Source organism: Castor canadensis, chromosome 5, assembly GCF_047511655.1.
Source record: "Castor canadensis chromosome 5, mCasCan1.hap1v2, whole genome shotgun sequence".
In the NCBI taxonomy this organism is placed as follows: Eukaryota; Metazoa; Chordata; class Mammalia; order Rodentia; family Castoridae; genus Castor; species Castor canadensis.
Window position 1 is genome coordinate 153,718,001 of NC_133390.1, and position 25,051 is coordinate 153,743,051.

The 25,051-nt window shown below is 44.8% G+C and overlaps 1 protein-coding gene across 1 annotated transcript in view; it reads right to left on the bottom strand.

The window, feature by feature from the left end:
• Positions 1-25,051, bottom strand: part of Tgm3 (transglutaminase 3) — a 42,133-nt gene that overhangs the window by 6,138 nt on the left and 10,944 nt on the right. Inside the window, exons 2-10 of the mRNA XM_020173857.2 lie at positions 23,986-24,159; positions 23,380-23,622; positions 22,682-22,800; positions 21,262-21,390; positions 17,835-18,012; positions 17,592-17,727; positions 8,388-8,491; positions 6,212-6,457; positions 1,840-2,148 (exon numbers count right to left, since the gene is read on the bottom strand). Of these exons, the coding sequence (XP_020029446.2) occupies positions 1,840-2,148; positions 6,212-6,457; positions 8,388-8,491; positions 17,592-17,727; positions 17,835-18,012; positions 21,262-21,390; positions 22,682-22,800; positions 23,380-23,622; positions 23,986-24,159 (1,638 nt within the window). The remainder of the gene's footprint in view (positions 1-1,839; positions 2,149-6,211; positions 6,458-8,387; positions 8,492-17,591; positions 17,728-17,834; positions 18,013-21,261; positions 21,391-22,681; positions 22,801-23,379; positions 23,623-23,985; positions 24,160-25,051) is intronic.

Sequence of the window (25,051 nt, forward strand, 5' to 3'; positions counted from 1 at the left end):
ATACCAAGAGGCAAAACTTTATAAGACTACATTTTTTTCCCCCTAAATCATGCCACTTCTCCTCTGTGTCACAATAAAACCTTCCATGGCTCCTCACTGCCTTAGGGATAAAGTTCAGACCCTCAAACTGGCTCAACATCACTGTGCCCAACTCACTTGCCCCTTAAAGAACAGTGCTTCTCACTGTTCTGTACACAAAACAGGTACATTTCCACATATGCACTTGACTTGTATGGTTCCCCCAGATGGAGCTGCCTTACCAGCTTCTCTCCATGTGTCAAAGCCTTTTTTCTCTCTCTCTCCATTGCTGGGGATAGAACCCAGGGCTGTGTGCATACTACTCATTGAGCTACATCTCTAGCCTCAAACCCTCTCTTCTGATACCAAAGGCCACAGGGTCATCTCCCTTCTCTGATGGTCTTGGACATTGCTCTTTCATGCAGTTGTGCTGGATGGCCCAGGGGTGAAACTCTGAGGAGGAAGCGACCTGTGCTTTGAACAGTGGAGGAATTGACTGCAGCTGTCCCTAATGTGGAGGGGACAGGCTTGCCTCAGCTGGTTTAACCCTCTCAGGGGTTGGACTCTCTCAGTCCAACTCTGAGGCTCAGAGCGGTAAGGAGACTTACCCAGGGTCACCCAGCAAGTATCTGACAGCACCATGACTCCAGGACCACTTCACCTGCCTCCCTACCCCCTTCCCATTTCACTCTGCTGTCTCTTGCAGAGAATTTAAAAAGGATTGTTTTTGGCTTGCAGAAATAGTTGTTCCTGGGCTAGGGATGTAGCTCAGTGGTAGAGAGCTTGCCTAATATGTGTGAATCCCTGGGCTCCATCCCCAGTCCCGCCCCCCCCCCAAAAAAAAAGGTAAGCTTCAAAGGTAAGTAATAGCTACATAATTTTTTCTGATATTGACAGAGTGCTAAGGCATGCTACTTCTGACAGGTTTAACATATCTCAATTTCTCTGTAGTCTGAATTCTTTCAAGATGGGCTGTATAATTAATCAGTTTCTATTAATTCCTTTTGTGAAACAAATAGTCACCCCACCCTCTTTAATCTGCTTTGTAAGCCAAAACTTTTCATAAGCATTCAAAGGATTTTGCCAGCGTGGGCACACCTGCATTCTAATCCCACGGTACCCCACCTTGTTCCTTTCCCATCTGTGCTTCCCTGGGGCAAGGAGTCACAAATTCCCAAATGCTCAGACTTCCATGAAAACCCACCATGCCACTCATGCCCTGGCAGTTGTGGGAGACCCCAAGGTATATTGCAACGCATCCAGTGCCAAGCCCGAAAAGGGATTTGTTGTGGGGTGAGAGTCAGGTGTAGGAGGTGTGGCCGCAACCACATGTAGGAGCACAGCAAACAGGGGTGGCACTGGATTTAGCATCAGGAACTTAATCTCTGCATTTCCACTTACCAGCTGTGACAATCTCTGACACAAGTCACCAATCTCTCCAAGCCTCTTTCCTGCCTGTATAATGTGGATACTGAAACCCACCCCCCCCCTTTTTTTTTTTTTTAGGTCAAACGAGGTAGTGTAGAAGGGTACACTCTGGAGTTGTGCAGGGTGGCATATACCTCGAAGGGACATTGTGCTGTGACTATGAGTCATAGCTTCTTCCTTCCTCTTCTAGGGTGTAAAAGGATTCTGGTTGTCACCACCATGATTTGCACTGTTCACAGGAACGGCCACTTCCAGAGCATCAAAACCCAAGGACCTCCACTGCGAGGTCCTCAGTCTGCTGACTCACCTGGAGTCCGGCAGGAGCCCTCCAGTTCCAACAGATGATCAGTTACCTTAGATTTGTGCAGCCCCACCAACTGCAGGACAAGTTACCTTCTTCAGGGTCCAGGGCTATTGTGGCAGAGCCCTTCCACACCTCGTGAACAAGTGTGCCATTGTAGACGATGGTCCATGCTGTCATGTTCACTGTCACTGTCTTCCGGTCAGTGGTCAGGTTTTTGAGTATCAGGGCCAGGTTGACTTCTTTGCCCACCGTCAGTACACCAGTAACCTTGAACCTCCCCGAGATGCTGGGCTCCTCTTCCTCTCCCGATAAATTCCTCGCAGATGTTGCGCCAAATGACATATTAGGTTTAAGTTTGCTCAAAGCCTTCTGGTGCACTCGTCTTTCCTCACTGGAACCTGTGTGTTGGGAAGAGACAGGCGCATCTCAGGGATGTGGCAGCAAATCAGACAAACGACAGAGCCCAGGCAAAGAGGGTGACCTGGGATTAGCACTGATTGCATTCCCATGACACCATGCTTCTCCCAGCAAGTGTTTGACCTTGCCAGGTCTCCACTCGTCACCTTGACATGAGACTCCCAGCCAGCTCGTCTCTGGTCCTTTTCCAATCAGGTCTACATTGTCAGGGAAAGCTGGATGGATCAGCAACTGCACAAAACTACTATGGGGCCTGATCGTTCACTGTGTCTTTAGATTTATTTGTTCCTTCGTTCCTCCCTCCCTCTCTCCCTCCCTCTCTCCCTCCCTCCCTTTCTTCCTTCTTCCTTCCTTTTTGGCAGTACTGGAGTTTGAAGTAAGGGACTTGCTTTTGCTAGTTAGCAAGCCCATCACCACTTGAGCCACACAGAGTCTTTTTAGCTTTAGCTTATTTTTCAAACAGGGTCTTATGCTTTTTCCTGGGACTAGCTTTGGTCTTCAATCTTCCTACCTCTGTCTTCTGAATTGCTGAGATTACGGGAGGCATGTACCACCACACCTGACTTGTTCTTTGAGATTGGGTCTTGCTAACTTTTGCCTAGGCTGGCCTCAAATCTTGATCCTCCCATTTCTGCCTCCCACATAGCTTCGGGTTTCTTTTCTTTTTCTTTTTTGATGAAAGATCTTTTGTGAGACTTAAAGAACAAACAGATCATTTAAAAATAAATTAACAAAAACTTGGTTGTAAAAGGTAAGGCTGAATTCATAAACAAAAAACAAGGTTATGATTTAGAACTGGCTTTGCTAAAAAAAAAAATTTCAAAACTCTTCCTTACCTTCCCTTGCTTCATCTCTAAAGGCACTTTGAAAGTCAACAAGGGACATTTTGTCTGTGTCAGTTCACAAGAACTTCCCGTGGCTGGTACAGTTCCAAGTTATGACTAGCTTGCATTGACAAAAGATTTTGGGTTACAAAAATGCAAGGGCTAAATAAAAGGGTGGGTTTTCTGACTGAGATAGAGGCTGTAAGTGCTGCCAACTGTGGTGGCATACAGGGCCTATGGAAAGTGCTGGTGACATTCCCTTAACGGGTTCATGGGGCACTAAGAAATGAACAACCAACTCTAATCCTCTGTGCTGGGTTGACTAAACAGTGCACATAAGGCTGCTTGTCTTGGCCTGAAGACAGAGCTACCATAAGGGAGGTGGGGCCTCCAAGGAAACCCGAGGAAAGACATTGACATCTGCAGGCTAGCAGATGGCCCCTCAGCTTCCCCAACTAACTGCTGAAAATTTCAAGGTACTAGATGACTTACGATAAGCACTGCACAACTATCTTCCCGTGAGCTATGTGTAACCCTGGCAGAGACTTCAGAGGCCAAGATATTCCAAGTCCATCTGGTTAGAGAAGCCACTGTTGAGGCCATTCTGAGGATTAGATGTGGAGGTGGGAGGGGCTGCCCCCAGGTGTCTGGAGCCCTGTTCTAAGGTTCCTCCCATACATCCTATTGCAAGAAGGCAGCCAGATTACCTGAGCTGAGAGCTCCTGGCGGGCTGGGTTCCTCTGGGTGCACTTCCATTCTCTAGGCGAGTTGTAAGTCCACGCCCAGGCTGATGGCTGCATGGGGACCTGAGCCTTCCGTGCCTGCCAACTTGAAGCAGGTGTGTTTGCACAATGAGGCTCAGAGCCTCAGTGCCTATATAGGTCACCTGCTGGGCTTACTCAAGACTAAGCTTCCTGCTGCTGTTTTCTCCTTGTGGTGTTGCCATTGCGTAAATGCTTAGCAACCTCTTTTATGAGCTTTTCCTCCCTGAGGCCCTCCAAGACAAGCTAATATCATTAGGTAACAAGAGCTGGGCAATATCAGGCCAGATGATCTGTTCTGCTGTCATGTAGGGACTGAGGCCCTGCCAGAAGTCCTGCAGGGATTCCTCTTCCCTACTCCACACACCTGACCCTCCCCATTGCTTTGGATGGTTAGGACAGCCAGAGCCCCAAGACACAGGATCAAGGTATGAGAAATGGAATTCAAACTCATGCTTCTAGGCTCATAAATTCCATGGTGACTGCCATGAGATGTCATTATTCCAGGGGGGCTACAGATGTTCAAATAGACAAAGACCACCATGCTATTTATTAAGTCTTTACTCTGTGCCAGGCACTGCACTTGGCACTTTGTGTGCATTTTGTGCATTTAAATTCAACTGAACACAGGCATTGCTATTCTTGTTTTATAGATGAAGAAACCGGGGTTCAGAAATCATAAGAAAGCTGACTGATGTCGCACAGTTATGAGTGGTAGGACTTGAGCTCACCTTCTGCCCAAGGTTATTTGTTTCCTGCTCTCTATACTCATTTCTATACCACAACATTGTTGAAAATCCTTGTTTCTATATCTGTCTCCCCCATGACCCCATTTACAGTGCTGTGTCTCCAAGGCCCAGACTGGATCAGGTATTTAGGAGGAGCTTGTGAAGGTTGTCAGAATCAAAATGGAGTCACTTATGTCAACCCTAACAAAAAATCTGGGTGGTTATAAACAAAAGATTCTTATGTATTGTTAGATCGCCTGTTAGTAATTATCACAAAAGACTTTGCTAGCAGCATGAGCTTTCAAGGAGGCAGCTACAACCTTACACACACGCACAAAGTATCTCTACAAGAGCATCTGCCCCGCAACTGTTCAACCTCGGACTGACATCACCCTGCTCATTAACCATTGTGGCCAAAGATTATTGTCTCAAAATATCTGATGCAATTCTCCTCATTGTTGCTTTTAAAAACTTCTCGTGCCCCAACCTCTTTGAATCCACCCATAGCTCACTGTAGCATGTATGCTCCCATTGCAATGCTCTGTTACTTCCAAATAAATATGACTAGTTTTTGGAGAATCTGGCTGTGATTTTTTAATGTAAGATTGACAGGTTCAACACAGTTTATTGACTGAGAGGAAGTCATCTGCCCTCAACCCTGTGGAGGCCAAACATGGGGGCCAAACAGAAGCCACAAAGCTCATTACTCATGAGTTGTGCCTGAAAATGTCCACAAATACCAGTGTCCAGAGGGGTCATCCTCCTGACCTTGGAGTCAAACTCCATTTCCTCTACTCAGCTTTCCTTTCTTGTAAACTCTGGTCAACCTCAAAACCAGCAGTTGCTCAAAGATTTAGGGCTTATTTTAGGGAGTGCTGTGGGCAACTTTACAAGAACACTTTTCTTAACTTCCTGGGAACTGACTGTCAGAAGAAACCAAAGCAACCATTTCCAAGCATTTTAGAGAGAATGAACTATTGACTCCATTAAGGGGGTGACTATGGCCTTTTAAAGAAAGTGCTGCATTACTTCAGGCCATTTGTAAAAATGCACTTCACCTTCAAATGCAGTGGTCTTATTACCATTAAGAAACACCACACCACTGGTTGCAAAGCAACTTCTGAGCAATGGATGTAATTTATAGCACCTGGCCTTCCAAGGTGACCCCAGGGAACAAGCACTGGTGTGCATGCTGGAGGTTTCAGGGACTTGGGCATTTGCCTTTCCATATAACAACACCTCATCTGGCTTCTTGGTGTGGGCTTTGAGTGTACAAGCCTGAGTCTCTGGGTTTCTTCGTTTATTTCTTTGTTCAGATACCATTTTCTGCCTATGTTCCTTGGAGACTAGGGAGCAGACTGATGGAGCAATCTCTCCCAAAGCCCTTGGGGACCTCTCCCATGGGGGCCATGTCTCTCCCTATGATGTTCAATCACTGGGCTGTCACCAAGTTATGCAACTGAGAAAGGAACACAGCTGGAGATGAGCTGGACTGATAACTGTCTGTGCCTTGCCGCCAACCACCCCTGGCATGCAGCTGCCCTGGATGCTTCTGTCCCACTGAAAGCAGTCAGGACAATTGAGTGTCTGATGCCAGGTAACCATCCTACCACTTGGGCAGAACTAATTGAGGATGTAAGGTGTGGGATGAAGCCTTGTCTCTCCACCCTCAAAGCTGTCCAGCCATCACCGAACCCTGTGTGGCGCCACCCTGTTGGCACCCCTCCTTACCTTCTGGATACTTGTACTTGTCTGTGACATCCATGCGAGAGTTGCTGCCTACTGCCTTGGTGCTGATGTATTTGCCAATGGAGCTAGTGTCCAAGGAATTTTGCTTCTGGGTACCATTCCTGGTATCATAGAGCCAGGTGATGCGGTCGGCATTGACCTCCGAGAAGATGAAGATCATATCGTAATTCTTGTCCACATCCCCCTCTCGGACTGCGTTAACGGAAGCAGGGCCGCACTGGAACACCCCTGGTGGCCGGGATGCAGAGGATGGATGCAGGTAGATCAAGGTTAGGCCCATCCATAACAGCCCACCTGGGGCCTGTTTCTCTGGGGGCCTCTCCATCATCCAACCCCCCTACTTTTACTTGGCTAAATTGCTTTAGCCTGGACTCATCTGGCATTCAGCAGACACCCTCCCATTGCTGTCATTCTGTAACAGCACCTGGCCCCACTCCACCTCTAGACTGGCTCAGTAGTGCAAACCGTGGGTGCCTAATCTGAGCTGCCCACTGCTGTTGCTCTGTTTCCCAAAGAGGAAAGTCTTGCTGTCTGCTACTCAGACAGCTGTCTCTTTCTACCTCTGCAAATCGCTCTACTCCAGAAGGTTATTGCCTTGTTCCTCTAAGCAAACCACCCTGACCTTCACCTCAATCCTGCAGCACTCAGCTAGGTAACTTAGGTGATAGATGGACAGAGGGACAGATGTAGATGTAAAGATAGAGATAGACAGATAGTTAGTTGATAGAGTTTCACTCAGAAAGTGTCCTGCTGAGAGAAAGCAAGGTGTAATAAGCAAATAAGTGAATAGATATAGGCACAAGTTTTCATATGTTTCAAAGAGTAACTGACTTGTTTTTACCTTGATTTCTAGAAAGAAATACATTTGACATCCTGACCTACATGTGATGCTGAAGCAAAAATTTTATAGGAAAATATGTAGATTTTTTGGGGGGTGGGGTAGGTAAAGGCCTGTGCTTATTAGGCAGGTGCTCTACCACTCGAGCCACTTCCCAAGTCCTTTTATTTGTACTCTATTTTTGAGATAGAGTCTCACTAACTTTGCCCAGCTGGATACCTGACCCTCTTGCCTCCAGTTCCTAACTGCTCTCCTGGCTCAATTCTTAGTCGTATTAGGTCCAATGCACCCTGATAGTTTATTCTCCTTTCCATTCCATTTCATTTTCATTTCTTAAAACGATGGTCACAACCCATTAACTTGATTTTATACCACTTCTGGGCTGCAATGAAAACTGTAGGAAACAGTATGCTAGAAAATATCAGGAAGGCCACCCCACTCTTAAGTCTAGTAACATGCCTTGCTTCTGGTATAGAGGCGCTAGGAGTTGTGGGAGTGGGGATGGGGTAAGACTTAATTTTCATAACAAGTCCTTTTAGAACTGCTTGACTTTTAAAAACTGTGTGCTCAGATTACCTTACAAATCTTTTTAGTTTTGAAAGAAACAACTCACAATGAAGGTAGCAGTCAAGGCATACTACTCTAGAATTTTTTTTTTGGTGGCACTGGGGTTTGAACTCAGGGCCTTACACTTGTAAGGCAGGTGCTCTACCACCTGAACCACTCCACCAGCAAGACATGCTACTCTAAAGGTCATAGGAGGAAGAATAAAAACTCCCAGAAAGCTTGGCACCCCAGTCCTGATGGGAGAGTTGGGAGGAAAGGCAGAGGTGGCACAGGCCTGGGGCAGGGGCGAGGCCTGCCTGGAGGGAAGCTCAGCTCAGCGGAGGGCACACAGAAACAGAGGAAACACCAGCACACCATAATCCTGGAGGCCTGTGCAGGCCGGGGAATGTGGACTAAATCCCTAGGGCCATGGGCAGCCACAAGATTCCTGTGCGGGAAGGGATGGCTGCTAGAGATAGTGCTAGAAAATCATCATTGGCCAGGAAAGGCTCTGGTCACCTGGAAATGTCAGGGCCTCTGCGGTAGTAGCAGCAGCCAAAGTGGGTGCAGGGAAGGCACCCATTTAAATAGCAGTCCAGCTGAACAAAACAAGGAGGTGAAATGTATTTTTCAAACATTTTTTTTGTTTTAATCCCATCATGCATTGCAGAGGTGGAGAGGACTTTGGTTACTTCCTTGTGCCATTGTTCTGCTATAAATAACCAAGAGCTCACGGTGGGGAGTCAAGCCAGAGCAGGACTGGTAGAGGGTTACCTTGGCTCCTCTCCTGTGGGGTAGCATCCAGAACCTGCCATCCATTGTACGAGGGGCCCAGGTCAGTGCGCACAAACCAGCCTTCATTCCAGACGTGGAAATTCCTGCAGAAAGAAGGCCATGCGGCAGGTGAGTAGCTCAACACCGCATTGCTGGCCAGCAGATCAGTGCCTGATCCTCATCGGGTGAGTTAAGCCTGGACCAGCTAGTGCTAAGCCTTGGTGAGCATCCTGTCACTAAAATCCTGTCAGGACTCAGGCTCAGAGACATTATGCAGCTAACGATGGCAGAGGCAAAGACTAGGCCCAGGCAAGTCTACCTGCAAAGCCAAAGCTTTGCCACCATGGGCTACTGCCTTTCTGAGGAGAAGAACGAGTCAAGGTTAGGACCAGCTGCCCAGCAGGCAGACCCACATGGCTTTCTCTCTGGGTCCTATTGGGGATATTTCTCTATTTGGTGTGGGCTAAGAAGGAATGGGATGGTAGCAGGAGTGACAGGTCTGGCTAAGAGCCACATAATCTCTTGGCTGGGGAATGATGTAGAACAGTCCTGAAGTGTTCTTTATGTCCCCGTCTGAAAACCTCTGTCCCCGGGCACAGACAATTGGACAAAGTGTATTCATTTCATCCCTAATTCTATCCTCTTCTTCTCTCCATTCCCACTGAAACCACAGTACCACGGACTGTACCAATAACCAACAAACAAACACCCTGTAGGAAAAGGGAAGGGTTGAAGTCCTAGCAGATGGACCCTTATGCATGTAGCAATGAACTCTGAGAAAAGAAGTAGAAAAGAGTGAACAAAGCAGGAAGATTTGGAGAAAAACTTGGAGGAAGCCTCCAGCATGGAGTGAGTTGTATGTTTTGTGATTTTGCTGCAAGGTCAGGCCACAGTCGGGGGGAAGTATGAGGCAGAAAAAATGCAGACAGAGAGCCCAGGTCATCCTGAGCTGAGGAGCCAGGACATAGAGCCTGGGTCAACCTGTGTCCACAAGGGTACTGGAGAGAATGAGGGGATATTCTGAAAAGAAAGAGCCAGGGAAAAGGAATCCTGAACTTGTGTATAAACTCTGCCCAAAACTCTGTGTGACCCCTGAACCAGGCATGTATGGGACTGACTACAAGTAGCCCTGCAAAAGATGAAATGACTAAACTGAGATTGGAGATGATGTCACCAAAGTGGCATATCCAAGAATAGGGACATATCTAATATAGTCCGGGTGCCATCCGAAATTACTCAACATGCAAAGAGCTAGAAAAGTGTGATGATCAACAGACATGAACCCTAAATAATGGAGCTGTTTGAATTGTCAGACAAGGACTCTAAAGCAGTGATTATACCTATGCTCAAGGAAATGAAGGGAACTGTGCTCATAAATGAACAAAAAGAGAGGAACTCCTGGCAAAGAAATAGAAAATACTTAAAACGAACTAAATGGAAAACTTTAGCTGCAAAAACTCCAATATCTGAAATTAAGTAGTTCAATGGATAGACTTAGTAGACTAGAGATGATAGAGGAAAGAATGAATACATTAAAGAAGGATGAGCAGAAAATCTAAAAATCTAAAAATGAAAGAGAAAAAAGAAAAAAATCAATAATGAGGATAGGTGTGACATATATGTTAGAGATTTATTATTTCAGTATTATAAAGAACTTAAAAATTAATAAAAACAAGACACATAAGAAAAACACACCAATAAAGGGCAATGAGCAGGCAGTGTTCACAAGAAATGTAAATAATTGCTGAATATATGACAATAGTTTTAACCTCATTACTTTTAAAAGAAAATTAAAATGACAAAGAACATAGATTATACTTATTAGATGACAGAGATGAAAGCAGAGGATGTCAGCCATGGCTGAGCACCATCAGTGGGAGTTTAAATTGGTCTGATCTTTGTGGAGGGCAATTTGGCAATGAGTATAAAAATCTTTGAAAAATTCACACACTCGCTTAGCCAGTATCTCCACTTCTAGGAATTTCTTCTATTGAAAAACTTAGATGAGTGCACATACATATACATGTGAAGATGTTTACTGAAGCATTGTTGTAAAAGCTGGAAAAGTACATCCGTAAGGGAACAGTCAAATTGTAATTCGGTGGTTGTTAAGAATAACAAGCAAAATCTTTTTTTTCGGTACTGGAGTTTGAATTCAGGACCTCACTCTTACTAGGCAGGTGCTCTACCACTTGAGCCATTCCATCAGCCCTTTTTTGTGTTGGAGTTTTTTCAATGTAGGGTATTGCAAAAATCTTACATGGAGAAATACTTAAAATACATTATGAAGTAAGAAAATCAAGTTACAGCTGAGTGTGGTGGTGTAAGCCCAGCACTGGGGAGGCTGGCAAGGATGATTATATGTTCCAGGCCAATCTGGGCTACCCTGTCTCAAAAATAAACACCCCACAAAAACAAAAAGCAAACAGAAAGAAAGAAACAGGCAATCAGAGTTTCTAAAATAAAATGAAAATGGAAAACTAATTACTAGTTTAAAATATCAAGTTACAAAATAGTGTGTGTGTGTGTCTATACAACACACACAGACACACATACATACGTATCTACACATGATAAATCCTTTCAATTAAAAAAATTAAAGAGAGATTTGGGGTTTAGCTCAGTGGTGGAGTGCTGGTCTAGCAAGTGTGAGGCCCTGGGATCAGTCCTTGGTACTGAAAAAAATAGGAGAAAGTTAGTCTTCAATAATTCTATCGTCTTAGTCAGGATCAACAGTTTGGTGTGTATATTATGTATGTGGTGTGTATGAAATAAGTTTTACATTATTTATTTCTGTAATGTTTTTCTTTCTTTTTTTTGGTGGTGGTATGGGGTTTGAACTCAGGGCATGGCTTTACCACTTGAGCCACACCCTCCTCATGTTTTCATCTTTATAATGAGAATTACTCATTACTTCTACAATTAGAAAATAAATGAAGACTTAAAATTATGTATATACATATACATGCATATATAATTGATAATGGCTAATATAGCAAGAGTTAACATAGAAAATTGAGTGTTCTAACTGCCTTAGGTTTTTTGTTTTTTGTTTTTGCTTTGGTGCTGGGGACTGAATCCAAGATCTTGTTCATGCTAGGAAAGCTCTCTACCAATGAGCTATACTCCAAGCCCCTATATGAAATATTTAATCCTTAACAACCTGCAAAATATAAATAATTACTATGCCCATTTGACAATTCTGTAAACTGAGACACAGAGAAATTAAGTGATGTCCAAGGTCTCCCAGTAAGTAAATCCAGACAGAATGGATAAAAAGGAAAAAAGTGCCATAACTATTAGTAAGGAAAGAGACAATAGCTCAAACACAATGTTTCATTGAAAATAATCTTATTTTTTGAAGATTATTTAATGACATAGAGGAAATGCTTATGATATTTAGTCAAAAATCTATAACTAAAAGTTATATAGTAGTTGGTTTTCAGATTTACAAGAGTAGGATGTCTATTCTATGTCCAAACCTTGCAAAATGTATAATCCCAATTCTATAACCACAACAACTAATAACAATTGTGTAGAAAATTATCAAATGTCAAAAATATGTGAATAATAGGATCAGAGATGAGTTTTACTTCTTTATCCATTTTGAAAATTATTGTAATTGTGAAAAGTCACAATAAAAATTATCTCCAGGAAGACCCCAAAAATGTCTTTTTGGATAAGCCTTTAAGATGGGTTAGAATTCACTAAAGAGAAGGCAGAGGAAGCATGGGACAATGACCTTGGGTGGATGAAAGGGACAAGGCAAGGATGAAAGAGTGAGAAAACCAAGCCTCACATTCACTTGGTTCGTGGCAGATGAACCCTACGAGAAGGGTGGGTTGGTTTTTAAAAGTTGGTAAGGATACTAGCTGTGTTTTAATACTTATTTGCAAGATGGGAATTTAAGACAGAGAAGATAACAGACACATCTTGGTTCTTCCCTCATGTAGAAGAGGCTGTTTGGGTCACACATATGGGGGATGGGCTCCATCATAGCAATTCTGAGTTTCTGGTTGCCACCATATTCTCTCCCCCTACCAGGCTTAGGCTCTGTTTCTGTCTTGAGGGACTCAGGACAGGAGCTCAGGAAGAGGACAGACTGTTGGCATCAGACCTATATGAAGCATTTATTAATAGTCCCAGACCCCTGCTTCTCTGATGTCCACCACTCACATTGATTCAATGTGACCCTGGGAGTTTCTAAACCACTAGTCTAGAGACAGCAACTGAGCTCTGCTCACCTTTGAATTCCTGGGGTTAGGACACCCTGCTTAGGAGGAGACCCCACTTCCAACACCTTCTGCAGGTAAACTCTAAACACAGTTCAGACACTGCCTGTGCCAAGACATCTTTCCTGATATGCTGAGTGCCTCCCAGACCTCTGTGCTGTCTCTGACTCTTGCACATCATTCAATAACATCACTTCTGCTTCATGATCGCCAGTCATCCCCTGCAGCTGTATTCTCCTCTAGCATGGTTCCTGCCCTTGACTCCTCTCAGCGCCCAGTGTCCAGGTACTCTCGCGGCTTGGTGTCCCCACTGTGAGTGTGAGTAGTTAAGGGTTAATGGGGCAGGTATTCAGAGACAGAGCTGTGTGTGGAAAGTTTGCATTAGGAGCCACAGGCTCAGCCCAGGTGTGGGTGTCTACAGCTCTTCCTCCCTGACAGAGCTGGGAAACCCCCACCTGACTCCTTCCCCAGAACTCTGCAAAGAGATTACAAGTAGAGTCAGGTCTGTGATGGTAGAAGTTGGAAGACAAAGTTAAATGAATTAAGAAAACAGGGCAGAAACATCAAGACAATTTGACCAAACTGTTCTGAATAGTTTGGTTGCTACTCAGTGAGAGAGAAGGCTCCCGAGACCACCTTCATAGCAGTCAAGGAGGAAACTGGATTGGTGAAGTATCTCAAGTAAGTTCCCCCAAGCTCCTGCTCTGAAGAAAGGGAGGCTCCAGAGCCCACAACCTCTTCAGCCAAAACAGTGGCATAAGAGGAATGGCTTAGAAAAAGTGTACTCCACAGGATGCTGTGAATATCATCAAAAGAAAGACCTGGAAGAAGTCCCAGAGGGTTCCTGACTTAGCCCTTCATTTTACAGGTGGGAAATTAAGTACAAAAACAAATTAAGGAACCTGTGTAATGTCTTATACTTACAGAACCTAAATGTCTCTAGCTGCAATCGTAAGACAAGAAGTTACAGTTCTCCCTCAGTATTCACAGGGAATCCATGCCAGGACCCCTTCGGATTCCAAATCTGCAGTGCACAAGTCCCTTAAATAAAATGATGTAGTGTTTGATATACAAACACACACCTTTGCATATTTAAATCATCCCAAGATGACTTATATGCCTAATATAGTGCAAATGGCATACAAATAGTTGTCATATTGTATTGTTTTGGGAATAATGACAAGAAAAGAAAGTATGCAGATGTTCAGACAGAAGAAGCATGGTAAGCCTACCTATGTTTTCCATCTGTGGGTGGTTGAACATGTGGACGTGGAACCCACAGATACAGAGGGCTGGATGTACTTCTCTCTGGGTCTTTGTTTCCTCATCATAAAATGAGCAGCCTCCTCTCTAAAGTCCCTGCCAGTCCTAATGTCCTTAGGGTTGGTAGAGTTCTATTTAAGCACACTTGTGTTCTACCCCTAGCTTGGTCACTAATTCACCACGTGACTTTGGGAAAGTAATTTTTCTTTGTGGAGCCCCTGAGACACGTTAGTCTTACAAAGAAGTGACATTTACTGCTTACGGTAAACCAAAGAGCCCAGCTTCTCCACCAAAATTGGTTGGACAGCACCCAGTCTGACCAGAACCCTGGTTGGTTGGCATTTAGCCAACTTCCTGGGCACTCTCTAGTTAAGAGCTGTCAGATTTTTCAAATCTCAGACAGGAATAATAACAATGTTCTCCAGCATCTTTCTGATGCTCTATAGTTTACAACCTGCCTGAGTTCGAATCCTGCCTCCACCATCTGCTAGTCATGTGCCTTTGGGCAAATTATTTAATCTGTCTGTGTCTCAGTTCCCGCATCTGTAAGATGGGGATGATAACAATTGTGCCTACCTCATCGTTCGTTAAGAATACATGTAAGAAGTCGGGCGTTGGTGGCTCACACCTTTAATCCTAGCTACTTCAGGAGGCCGAGATCAGGAAGATTGTGGTTTGAAGTCAGTCCAGACAGTTTGTGAGACCCTATTTAAAAAATACCCATCACAAAAAAGGGCTGAGGGAGTGGCTCAAGAAGTAAGAGTGCCTGCCTAGCAAGTGTGAGGCCCTGAGTTCAAACACCAGTGCCGCAAAAAAAAGAAAAGTAAGAACTTAGAATATTGCCTGGCACACAGCAATGGCTCAGCAAATTATTCATTGCTGCTGTTATTATTGCTAAGCATTTTCTGATGCAAAACCTTGCTTGACCCTCACCTTCTATTACTTTTGGCAAATTTCGATAAGATTCTAAAGCTTCCAGCATTTATAACAGACAAAAATTCATACTGAAGGTTTTCTATCCAAACCCAGACTGTCCTTACAACAGGTTAGTAATTTCACTCTGGGAAGAAAGTGACTCTTGGTTCAGCTCTCCCTGTGTGGATTTAATGTAGAAGAGGAATGGTTCCTTTGGCGGGGGAGCACCTCTCATACAATGAGTGAGGTGGGATGGAACTGAAGAGAATAAAAGTAGCCAAGTTGGTAAGAGACTTAAATGATTATTGCGTCCTAGGCCAGCCATTAGGTTTCACCAGTGGAACAACTTGGGACCAGAAGGATGAGGTGACTTACACAAGTCCCACAGAAATTAGTAGGGCTGGAACCAGGGCTCAGGACTCCCTGTCCTCATCATCCAGGGCTGGCTCCCCAGCCACAGCTGGCAGGGAATGGATGGGGAGCAGCTATTAGCTCCATTGTTTTCTGAGAAGGAATCAGAAAAGAGAGGGAGAGCAAGGGTGGCAGGACCCACAGGAACAATCAGAGGTTCTAGGTTTGGCCTCCTTCCATGAGGCCAACAGAAATGACAGTGGAACCTGCCCAGGTATGTCTCCCTTGGTGCCTACTTGCCTCAAATATGATTATGTTTGGGATGAATTATTAAGCTGATATGGAGTGGTAGCATGAGCCAGTAACCAAGACACCTGGACTGTAATTCCAGACTCAACTTTAAAGCCCTGCCCCCACGTTTCATGGATACCTCCTTTCTGTATTCCCTTCCCAGGCTCCCACACTGCTTAGTCTTAGTCACTTACCTGGCATATCACACACTGTGTTGTGTTGCTAAGTAGCCTCTATTACTGCTCCCTACCAGGACCATAAAGGCCTTCATTAGAGGGAATGAGTCTGAAGCCTTCTGGTCTCCCTGTAGTTCTTAGCATGTAGGATCATCACAGAAGTGTTAAACCAAAGGGAACATCCCTACAAGATCAATAATCTTGGTCCACCAATCAGCAGTGTGGCAGGAAGGGAGATAATGAGTGTTACAGTGAAACAAAGAAACACTGGAGTTGGGAAATGTAACCTGGAGACCAGAGAAGGGTCACTCTGCCCCAGAGGTTAAAGTGGCCAATGAAATAACATGTGATTATGTATGGGACAGGCTGTATTCCCCCACACCATTTCTGTAACCAGCTCTAAATGGCATATAGGGAAAGCCCCCTTTGTTCTCAGGGTTCAGCCTTTGGACAGCTGAGTTGCTACTGGTTTGCTTAATAAACTTGCTTTCTAAAAGCTTTGGTGCCCTCTCAGTCTCTGTCTGAGCATGCCTGCAACAGCAGCTTTTTAGGAGAAAACCAAGGCCAGGAATAACATTGTCCCAAATGATTGCAATGGAATATTGGATATAACAACAAAAGGAAAAGCCAGGGAGAAGAAAAGACACTCATTAGTGGGACGCTGGAGCATAAAATTTTGTCACCAGTAGCGATGTCATTAGAAAGAAAGCTGGGTTTATGCAGAGTGGGAAAGAAAACCCTAAAATAAGCTTTGTCTCCCCTGTGCAACTCTGTGATCCATGAGATTAGGTGAATTACGTAAACTCTCTTTCCTGCGGGGGAGGAGGGCAATGGAGTTGTTTATTTGTGTTAACAGCTTTTTCCATTAATTTTTCTCATTTTTCTCTTTTTTTTATTAGTGTAGATTAATTGTACCATTAATTTTTATTTTTCTTTTACTTTATTCTGTTAGTTACACTAAGCACATTTTAGAAAAGTTGGGCCTTCTTATTCTGGGAATAATAAATATAATAAAGATTATTTTACATAGACTATCTCAAGATTGGACATTTGAAAATAAGATGTCATTTGCTATAAGATCACATAGCCACATATATGCTTCTGATAAATTATGTATGTGTGCATTCTTTGAGATGGATATAACAATGGGTTAGTAATATGTGTATGTGGTAGGTTGTAGAGATAGACATGTAGAAACCTATGTGCAAATATAGATATAGACATTTTCAACTGCATCTGGTTATAACCTAGCATATAGTATTACCTTAAATAGTTGTAATAATAAAATTTTTGAATATATATATATATATATATATATATATATATCTATCCACATCCACACTGTCTATGTAGTTGTAGGTCTGTAAGTTTTATATAACTTAATTCTACTTTGCATCTATTATAAATTATGTCTACATGTGTGTACATATAGATACATGTGCTCATCTCATACTTATGGTTAGCAATATATAATGCCCAATAAAAATATTTTTTCATCTGGAATTCAGAATAAATATAACTTTTCATTCTGTCAATCAAGGAACATAAACATATGTATATGTATATGTTAGGAGATTATGTGTTGCTTATCTTATACCCTTATGTCATATGGGTTGCCTGAAATGAGATAAATTTACATTTCTTACTGGAAAATCAATGGCTTCAACTTTTATCATCAGGTGTAATGGATCCTATAAACCCAGGGTAGATAAACCCATGATCCTGTCCTTCACTGGTTATCAGACCCTTCTGAGGGCAGCAAGATAGAACAGACCTCAGATTTTTCAGAGCACGGAGAACAAGTGTTTTGCTCCATATATAATTAGCGAGGTCAGGATTTCCATTCTAAGTCATGTGCTGGCTGGCTTGTTACTTCCCTCCCAACTCCAGGGTGGAGCTGGGTCCCAGGAGAAGGTGAGAACAAAAGACTGCTCAAACTTGGCATTCAGAGTCCAGGGAAAGGGTTAGGCACTTACCATATGCTATCACTGCCTTTGTCCAGAGGGTTTCCCATGGCGTCATAGTACACATCCACACTGAGGTTTCTATCTGTGTCATGAGCTGAGTTGAAGTTAGTGATCACCCGAGAGGGAATTCCCAAGGACCGCAGCACTGCAAGTCAAGATCAGTGTGAGGACTCGGACTGTGGCAGGGGCAATGCCCCGGCATACCCCATTACTGCCCACCAACCCAGCAAAGGTACCTCACACCCAAGGTACCTGTGTTGAGGGCCCCAGCAAAGACCCAGCACTGCCCATATCGGACTGGCCTGAAGCCACTTTTTTTCCACTCCTTGAGGATTTCCACACTGCCATTCCAGTTCCTTGGGTCGCGGCCACCTGTGTAACTGCCGCTCCAATTCCCAGCAAGCACACCGTTGTCATCATTGCTATTGATCTGGGCAGAAAACACCCCCCCACCCCAAAATAAGTCAGTACCGTGCTTTTGCTATAAGAGTGACTTGCAGAATTTAGAGGACAAGGTAGGGTGATGAGAGAGGAAATCACGGACCCTTGAGTGAACTGTCTGTGATGACAGTTGTAATGACAATCCCTTAGGTGTATTGAGTGGTTTATGAGTTTAGAGGTGCTTTGCCTAATGGGCCATGTTTGATTGGCCTTGATCCATACATCAATCCTGTACTGCAGACTGACATGGAATAAAGAGATACCACAGCTTGTCAGTGGCAAGGCAGAGTCGGAGGTCCAGCTGGCAGAGGACTTCTTGCAAGAAAGAACTGGGGGGTTACCACTGATGTCTGTCTGCACTGATGTTTGTTTGAAACTGTTTGATGTCTGTCTGCATGGTTTGAAATTTTTTTTTGGTATACTGGTCTTCTAAAAAGATCACTTTGGAACTTTAGTAGCTAACTTCTTCTTGGAAAGAATAAAGGTGGACTATTGCTTTTCATTCATTCAACTTAAGGGATAGTTCTTGCATAAGGATCACAACCATGATGCAGCATGGAGAGAACACAGAATTGGGACTCAGGAGAGCTGAGCTCTACTGTTTTAGAGACACATGTGGAAATATGTATGGGTGAAATGATGTCAAAGTGTGTAAAATCTGAGATTTATCAAATAACCTTGGAGGAGGGGTCAGACGTGAAATGAGACCAGTCTTGAGTGGGCAATTGCTGAAGGTGATGATGGGTTCATAGGAACTTACACTTCTTTTCTAAAAAAGAAGTGTAGTTCTAAACTTTTCCTTAATAATTAAGAGAGAGCTGTGAATATAGCTCAATAGTAGAGCGCTTGTCTATCATGTGTGAGGCTCTAAGATCATTGAGCAGCACACAAAAAAAGTTAAACAAGAAAGGAGAAACCCAGGTTATAAGGGCCACCTTGTCACTTGGTGATCATGAGCAAGTTAATTATCCTCTCTGGGCCTTATGTCTTCACCTTGTGTTACAGGGAAAGTGAAAGCCAAATGTACTTTCAGGTGCCTTCTATCAGTCAAGTTCTCCGTCTATGAAACTTTGTCATCCACCCCAACTGTATAAGGAGAGGCTTGGACCTGTCTGTGAATTCCACTCTGTCTCTTTGGAGCATCTAATAATGGTGAGTCCTAGGACAGTGGACAGTCTGGACACAGAAGGATCCTGGCCCAGGAAAGGCTGGGCCCAGCCTTCCTTGGACTCTTAGCTTGGTGGTGAGTTCTGTGCCCATTCTGGGAGGACGTGAGCTGTCATTTCAGAATCAAGCAAGTTGGGGCCTCATCTGAGATGGAAGCTGTGCAACCCCTCCCCATCTCCTGAGTCACAGATGCTCCAGCCACCAAAGCAGTAATCAGCAGAGTCATCTCTGGCTGAAAGCTGAGCATTTCAAAGCCCTGCACAGGCCCTAATTAGCTCCTGGCCCAGCCCAGCAGGGAGGTCTGGAGAGAGCATCAGAGAGGTGCAGCAGAGGCTCCAAGATGGAGTGGGTTGGCCCCAGGCTGAGTGAGTCAGCAGCAGTCGGCTGGCCTCACCCACTGGGGGGCTGGGCCGGGGGTAGGGGGTAGTGGAAGCTCAGTTTCCCAAGTGGCCCTGAGCTCCACATTTATTTGACCTCTGCCTCACTTTAATGCTCTCTCTTCCAGGCCTTCCTCTCTGTCCCTTTTCTGAGCTCTTCTAGTCCTCACTGATCACAGGTCCCCTAAGTTCTCTGAGGCTGCTCCATCACGTCCTACAAGGTGGGGTTTCAGGCTCAACTTGCCTAAGAAGCCCCCCAGATGAACCTCACGTATTCACCTGCAGTCAAAAGGTTGTTCACATTTCTCATCAAGTAACTAGATTGTTCACTTGGAAATTACCCATGTTAAAAGTTAAAAAAAACAAAACCCGAAGTTCAGGCATGGTGGTACATAGCTGTAATCTCAGCAACTTGGGAGGCAGAGGCGGGAGGATCATTAGTTCAAGGTCAGTCTCGGCAAGGATAGTGAGACTCTTATCTCCAAAACAAAACAAAAGCCAAAGGATTGGGGGCATAACTCAAGTGGTAGAGCACTTGTCTAACATGTGTGAAGCCCTGGGTTCAATCTGTAGCATCAGAAAAAAGAAAAAGTTAAAAGACCCAAGATATGCTTGAATCATGAACCAAAATTAAAAGAAGCTATACTTCTGGGTAACTGTTTAGTTCAAGAATTAAAATGTAGGCAACAAGATTAGAAATAAGGGCAAAATAGTTTCTGCTGGGTATTGGGGGGGGAGAGGGAGGGGGCGGAGTGGGTGGTAAAGGAGGGGGTGGGGGCAGTGGGGAGAAATGAACCAATCCTTGTATGCACATATGAATAATAAAAGAAAAATGAAAAAAAAAAGAATTAAAATGTAGGAACTCACTTTGACTTTTAGCTTTTTAACTTGTAACTTTGAGCAGGCTGATCCTTTGGTTACTTTTTGTTTTGTTTTGTTTTGGCAGCACTGGGGTTAGAACTCAGGGCCTAATGCTTGTTAGGCAGGCACTCTTACTGATTGAGCTGCTCGGCTAGCCCCTTCAGTCACTTTTTGATGGAGGCATTCTTTATACATCAAGTGCAGAACCATAGATTCCTTATGGAATCTAGCGTGCGTGTGCGCGCTGTGGTGGGACAGGAGGTCTTGTGTGTGGAGGTCCAGGTGAATGGACAGAGGCTCTGAGTTGGTACCATGAGGTTTTGCTGTGGTTTGCACAATAAACAGGCTGTTTACTGTGAATCAGTTGCATTAGCTCTTGGAGCTTCTTTCCCCATCTAGATAACGAGTGATGCATCTGCTTTTCTCTTGGGACTTTCCATGCAGTGGAGCAGCTGCACTACAGCAAAGGAGGCTAATGCTTCAGGCTCCCTAGGAGATGCACCTCTCTTCCCACGAGGCCCCCCTGAGGGAGCAGAGGCTTAGCTTTGCATCCTCCTCCCATCCTGTCCCTGGCAGACACCCAAAGGGCAAGTTCCTATCTCATCTGACTCAGGCTTCCCCATGCAGGAGAAAGCGCTTTGGAGCCAGCCAGACCCGGGTCCAATTCTGCCTCTGCCTGCCACTGTTCCACCATGTATCTCAGGGAAGCCCTTGAAAATTCTCATGATCTATGTTGGTGAAACTGGGATGGTCATAGCCAACGACTGCACAGGATGACCTAAGTGCATGCCTAACCCAGAGCTGGTGCTCACCACCCTTTTGCTGTTACTCACCATGGCACTCAGCACCCGGCCAACATATTTGGGGTCGTTTCTGTTGGCCACATCAGTAGCAGGGTCACGGCGGAAATTGAGACTCTTATCCAAGATGGAGAGGCTGATGTTCAGAATGTCTTCTTCAAACTGTTCAGAATGGGATTGAATGTTACGATGAAAGAAATGACAGGTAATGTCAGGTAATTAAGGGAACAGGGGCCACAGTGGTGAGACCCACAGGACCTCCCCAAGTCCTTTCACTTGGTGGCCTCTAGGACTGAGAACTGCTGAGACATAGCCACTGTGCCCAGTCTTTTGCCTGGAGCTGTCACTGCCCATACACCCTGTAGACTGCCACTCCCCTAGTGTGAGCAGAAGGGAGCATGGAGCCATCTACCCCTGGCTGCCACAGACTCAGGAGAAAGTTGCTTAGGCTGTCTGGCCTTGATTTCCCTATCTGTAGAATGAGGGACCAGGTCAAGATCATCTCAGTTTCCTTCTAGTTCTGGCTGTGATCTTAAGCATGCTCCTGGGAAACTAGTTATATAGATAAAATGCCTCTAGAAGATAGATCTGAAGCCATTTTCACAAAATGACTTATGGTAAGTAATAATTTTTCACACTAGCTCCTTGTGCCTTAGGTCTTTGCATTTGCTTTTCCTCCTACCCAGAATGCTCTTCCCCAAGATTTCTGGCAGACTCCCTTGCCTCCTTCTAGGTTCTAGATCAAAAGCAACTTCCTAAGAGGCTTTCTCAAGTCGCACCACCAAAAATAGCCCTAAGTGTACTCTATGTCTTTACCCTCCCTCTTCCCTTTCTTTTTTCTAATGATATTTGACACATAAACCCAACATAGAAAAGAAAGAACCAACTTGCTCTGTTTGACTACAGAATGGGGACTTGGGATAGGCAGAGCATTCACCTGCCTGTCCACTCCTGGATATCCCAGGTATCCTGGACTTCATTCTAATGCGTTTACTTATCTTCTGGGGAAAAAAAAAAGATGGAGAGGCATCCCTGAACATTTTCTAAGCTGAGCAAACCTGGGAACTCTCTGAATTCCGATGGTGATGTAGGACAAAGAGGCTGTGGCTTTGAAAGGTCAAGTGCTTACAGCAAGGGCATTTTATCTACAATCTTGAGGGTCTCTCCTCTTATTTGTGTACCCTGGTTACTGTAATACTTCATTGCATTGATTAAGCTGTATGTATCTGTCTTGCCCACTAGATTGTGACCCCCCCTCAAAGCAGGAGATCTTGTCCATCTCCTGCAGACTTACTGTGTAACTTGGGGTCTGGCACACAGTAGGTGGTCAATGTGTTTTCTGAATGAATAAATGAATGAATGGATGGACAGATGTGAGGATGATCTGTGGGGCAAGCCATCGAACTTCTTGTGTAACAGGAGCATTACTCTTGGCCTCCTATGGCCCTTTTACCTGTCCAAAGTTCCAGCCAACCATGCTAATTCGATTTGTGCTGCCCACGTAGATGATTCCAGAATCTTCCTCAACATACTCTTGTCTCTCAGCCTGGTTACTCATAAAGACATCATCCGCTGTTTGACACAAAAAGCAGATATCAGGGACTAGAATCCCACACAGGACCAAAGAGGTCAGTCTTCCAACTCCTGAGGACTGGTGTGGGAGTTGGAGCAAGCGCAACTTTTGGTCTGTCCCCCAACCTCCCCCAAGGAATGAAGTCTTGATCTGTAATACTTGCTGCTGTCATTGTGGGAGCTATAGAAAAAGAAGCTGGGCTGATCCGAAGGTCTAAAAATGAGACCCAAGGCTGATCAACATTTGTTCCTTTAGGCAGGAAGCCATTGACATGCAGTAGACTTGTACTGCAGTCATTGTCACTTATAACTGACAAGGTGCTATGCAGTTGTGCTGGGTAAGAACTCACGTGAGCCCCATAAGAAATCCCAGAGGAAATAGCAAATGTCCACTTGATAGGGAAGATTTTTGAGGATCAGCTGGTTAAGTGGCAGAGGTTTTGATCTCTAACTTCTCTCTTTCCACAGCCCAAAAACTGTTCCTAGTCAAACCTGAGCTGGTGAAGAGCTCCCTCCCCCCATCTCTTTTCTTTGCTCCTTGCTTAGATGAGGGCTGGGAGCATGGGCTTAGAGACTTACTTTGCAACCAGGGGTTAAAGAGCAGTATGAACTTCCCAAGTTTCGCAGAGGAGGCACTGCCATTGGAGGAGATCTGAATGTCCATGGTGTACCATCCTATGGGTGCATTGACAGGACTGACGATGGCGATGGTCAACACATTGTCATTATTGGCACTGAGCACTGCATTCCAGCCACCTCTACTTGTCTCACTAGAGACTGGAAACGTAGCCTTTGTCCTGGCTGACTCTGAGGGGTAAGGCCCTGTCAAAAAAGAGGATGAAGGAAACCAGAATGCTGGTCAGAACATGAGGACAGGGCAGGTTCCAATACAATCGCAGAGGCTCCTGGGGGACTTCATCCAATGAAACACCATTACAGTCCTGGAAGTAACTGGAGAGACCATGCAGACCACATCCTTCTTGATTTGAAGACGATAACTGTTAAGCTCAGAAATGGCAGTCACCTGCCCATGGTTACCCTGAATGAGTGGCAGAGCTGCATAGAGCCCAGTGTGGTTACCATTCCCCTTTGGATGTGCAGCCTGCACTACTTGGGTGTGGTGTGCATGTGTGTGTGTGTGTGTGTGTGTGTCTGTGTGTGCGCGCGCAGTGAGTGAGTAGATACCTGTAGAGACTATGATGTCCAGACGTTCTCCAGATTGAAGTCTTCGGTTACAGACTATTAAGATATTGAAGGATTGGCCTCTCCGCACGATGAGCTCCTTGCTGGAGAACTTGTCTGTGTGATGTGCATGTCGGTTGGCAGCCACCTGCCAGTTGACATTCTGGAACTCTAAAGCTGTGGAGCAGAAAGGAGAACCTGAAGTCCTGGTGGTGTAGCGAATGGCGGATGGGGAAAGAGTGCAAGATACCAAAAAGGCAGTGATTGGGTGAGGCTAGTCAGGGCAGAGCCAAATGTCTAGAAGGAGTCAGACTTAAAACCCATAGTCTTCCTGCATAGCATGAAGGTCATAACCTATTTCCATTCAGCCTTTCCAGACTCAGATATCCCAAGTCATTCAACACAAGATCACAAACACACCCTGCCCTTTCAGACAGCTGAGCCTCTCCACAGAGGCACCTCTGCTGTGTTCCGCATCTCTGTTGCCTTGTGGATGAGGCTCAATGGAACTGTGGAGGAAGCTCTTCTCTCACATCCATGAACTTAGCTTGCTTTCTTGTCTCTTTGTCTCTCTCCTGATATCAAATACCTTTTACCATTGTAATATCCAGCAAACATTCACTTATGTGTTCTTTGCCTTCTATACTTGCAAAGGCTTTGGTGTTGGCCTGGGCCTCTGATGCTGGGGAGGCTAGCCATGACTCTGAGTACCATTTCTAGGCCTAGTGATTGGGAAATCCCTGGCCCAGAGGTACATGCAAATGCTCCTGGCAAGAGCTATATAGAGAAGCAGGCCAAAGCCCCCTGAAATCCCTGGTAAGACTCTGAGGACAAACCCCTCAAAAATCTACCCTCTGCCACTTCTCACATGTGAAGGTGGAAACTAACTACATAGAACTTTTGAGAATATCAGGATCAGGAGAAGTTTAGCTCAGAAAAACCTGTTGAGAAACCTTATCCCTTTGAGTTATGTTTGAGATGTTATGCCACCCATTATTCTGCAAACCAAACTGGTCTCTGTTTGCATGATGAGGCACAATTATTGTGAGATGTGATGGCACATCCCAGA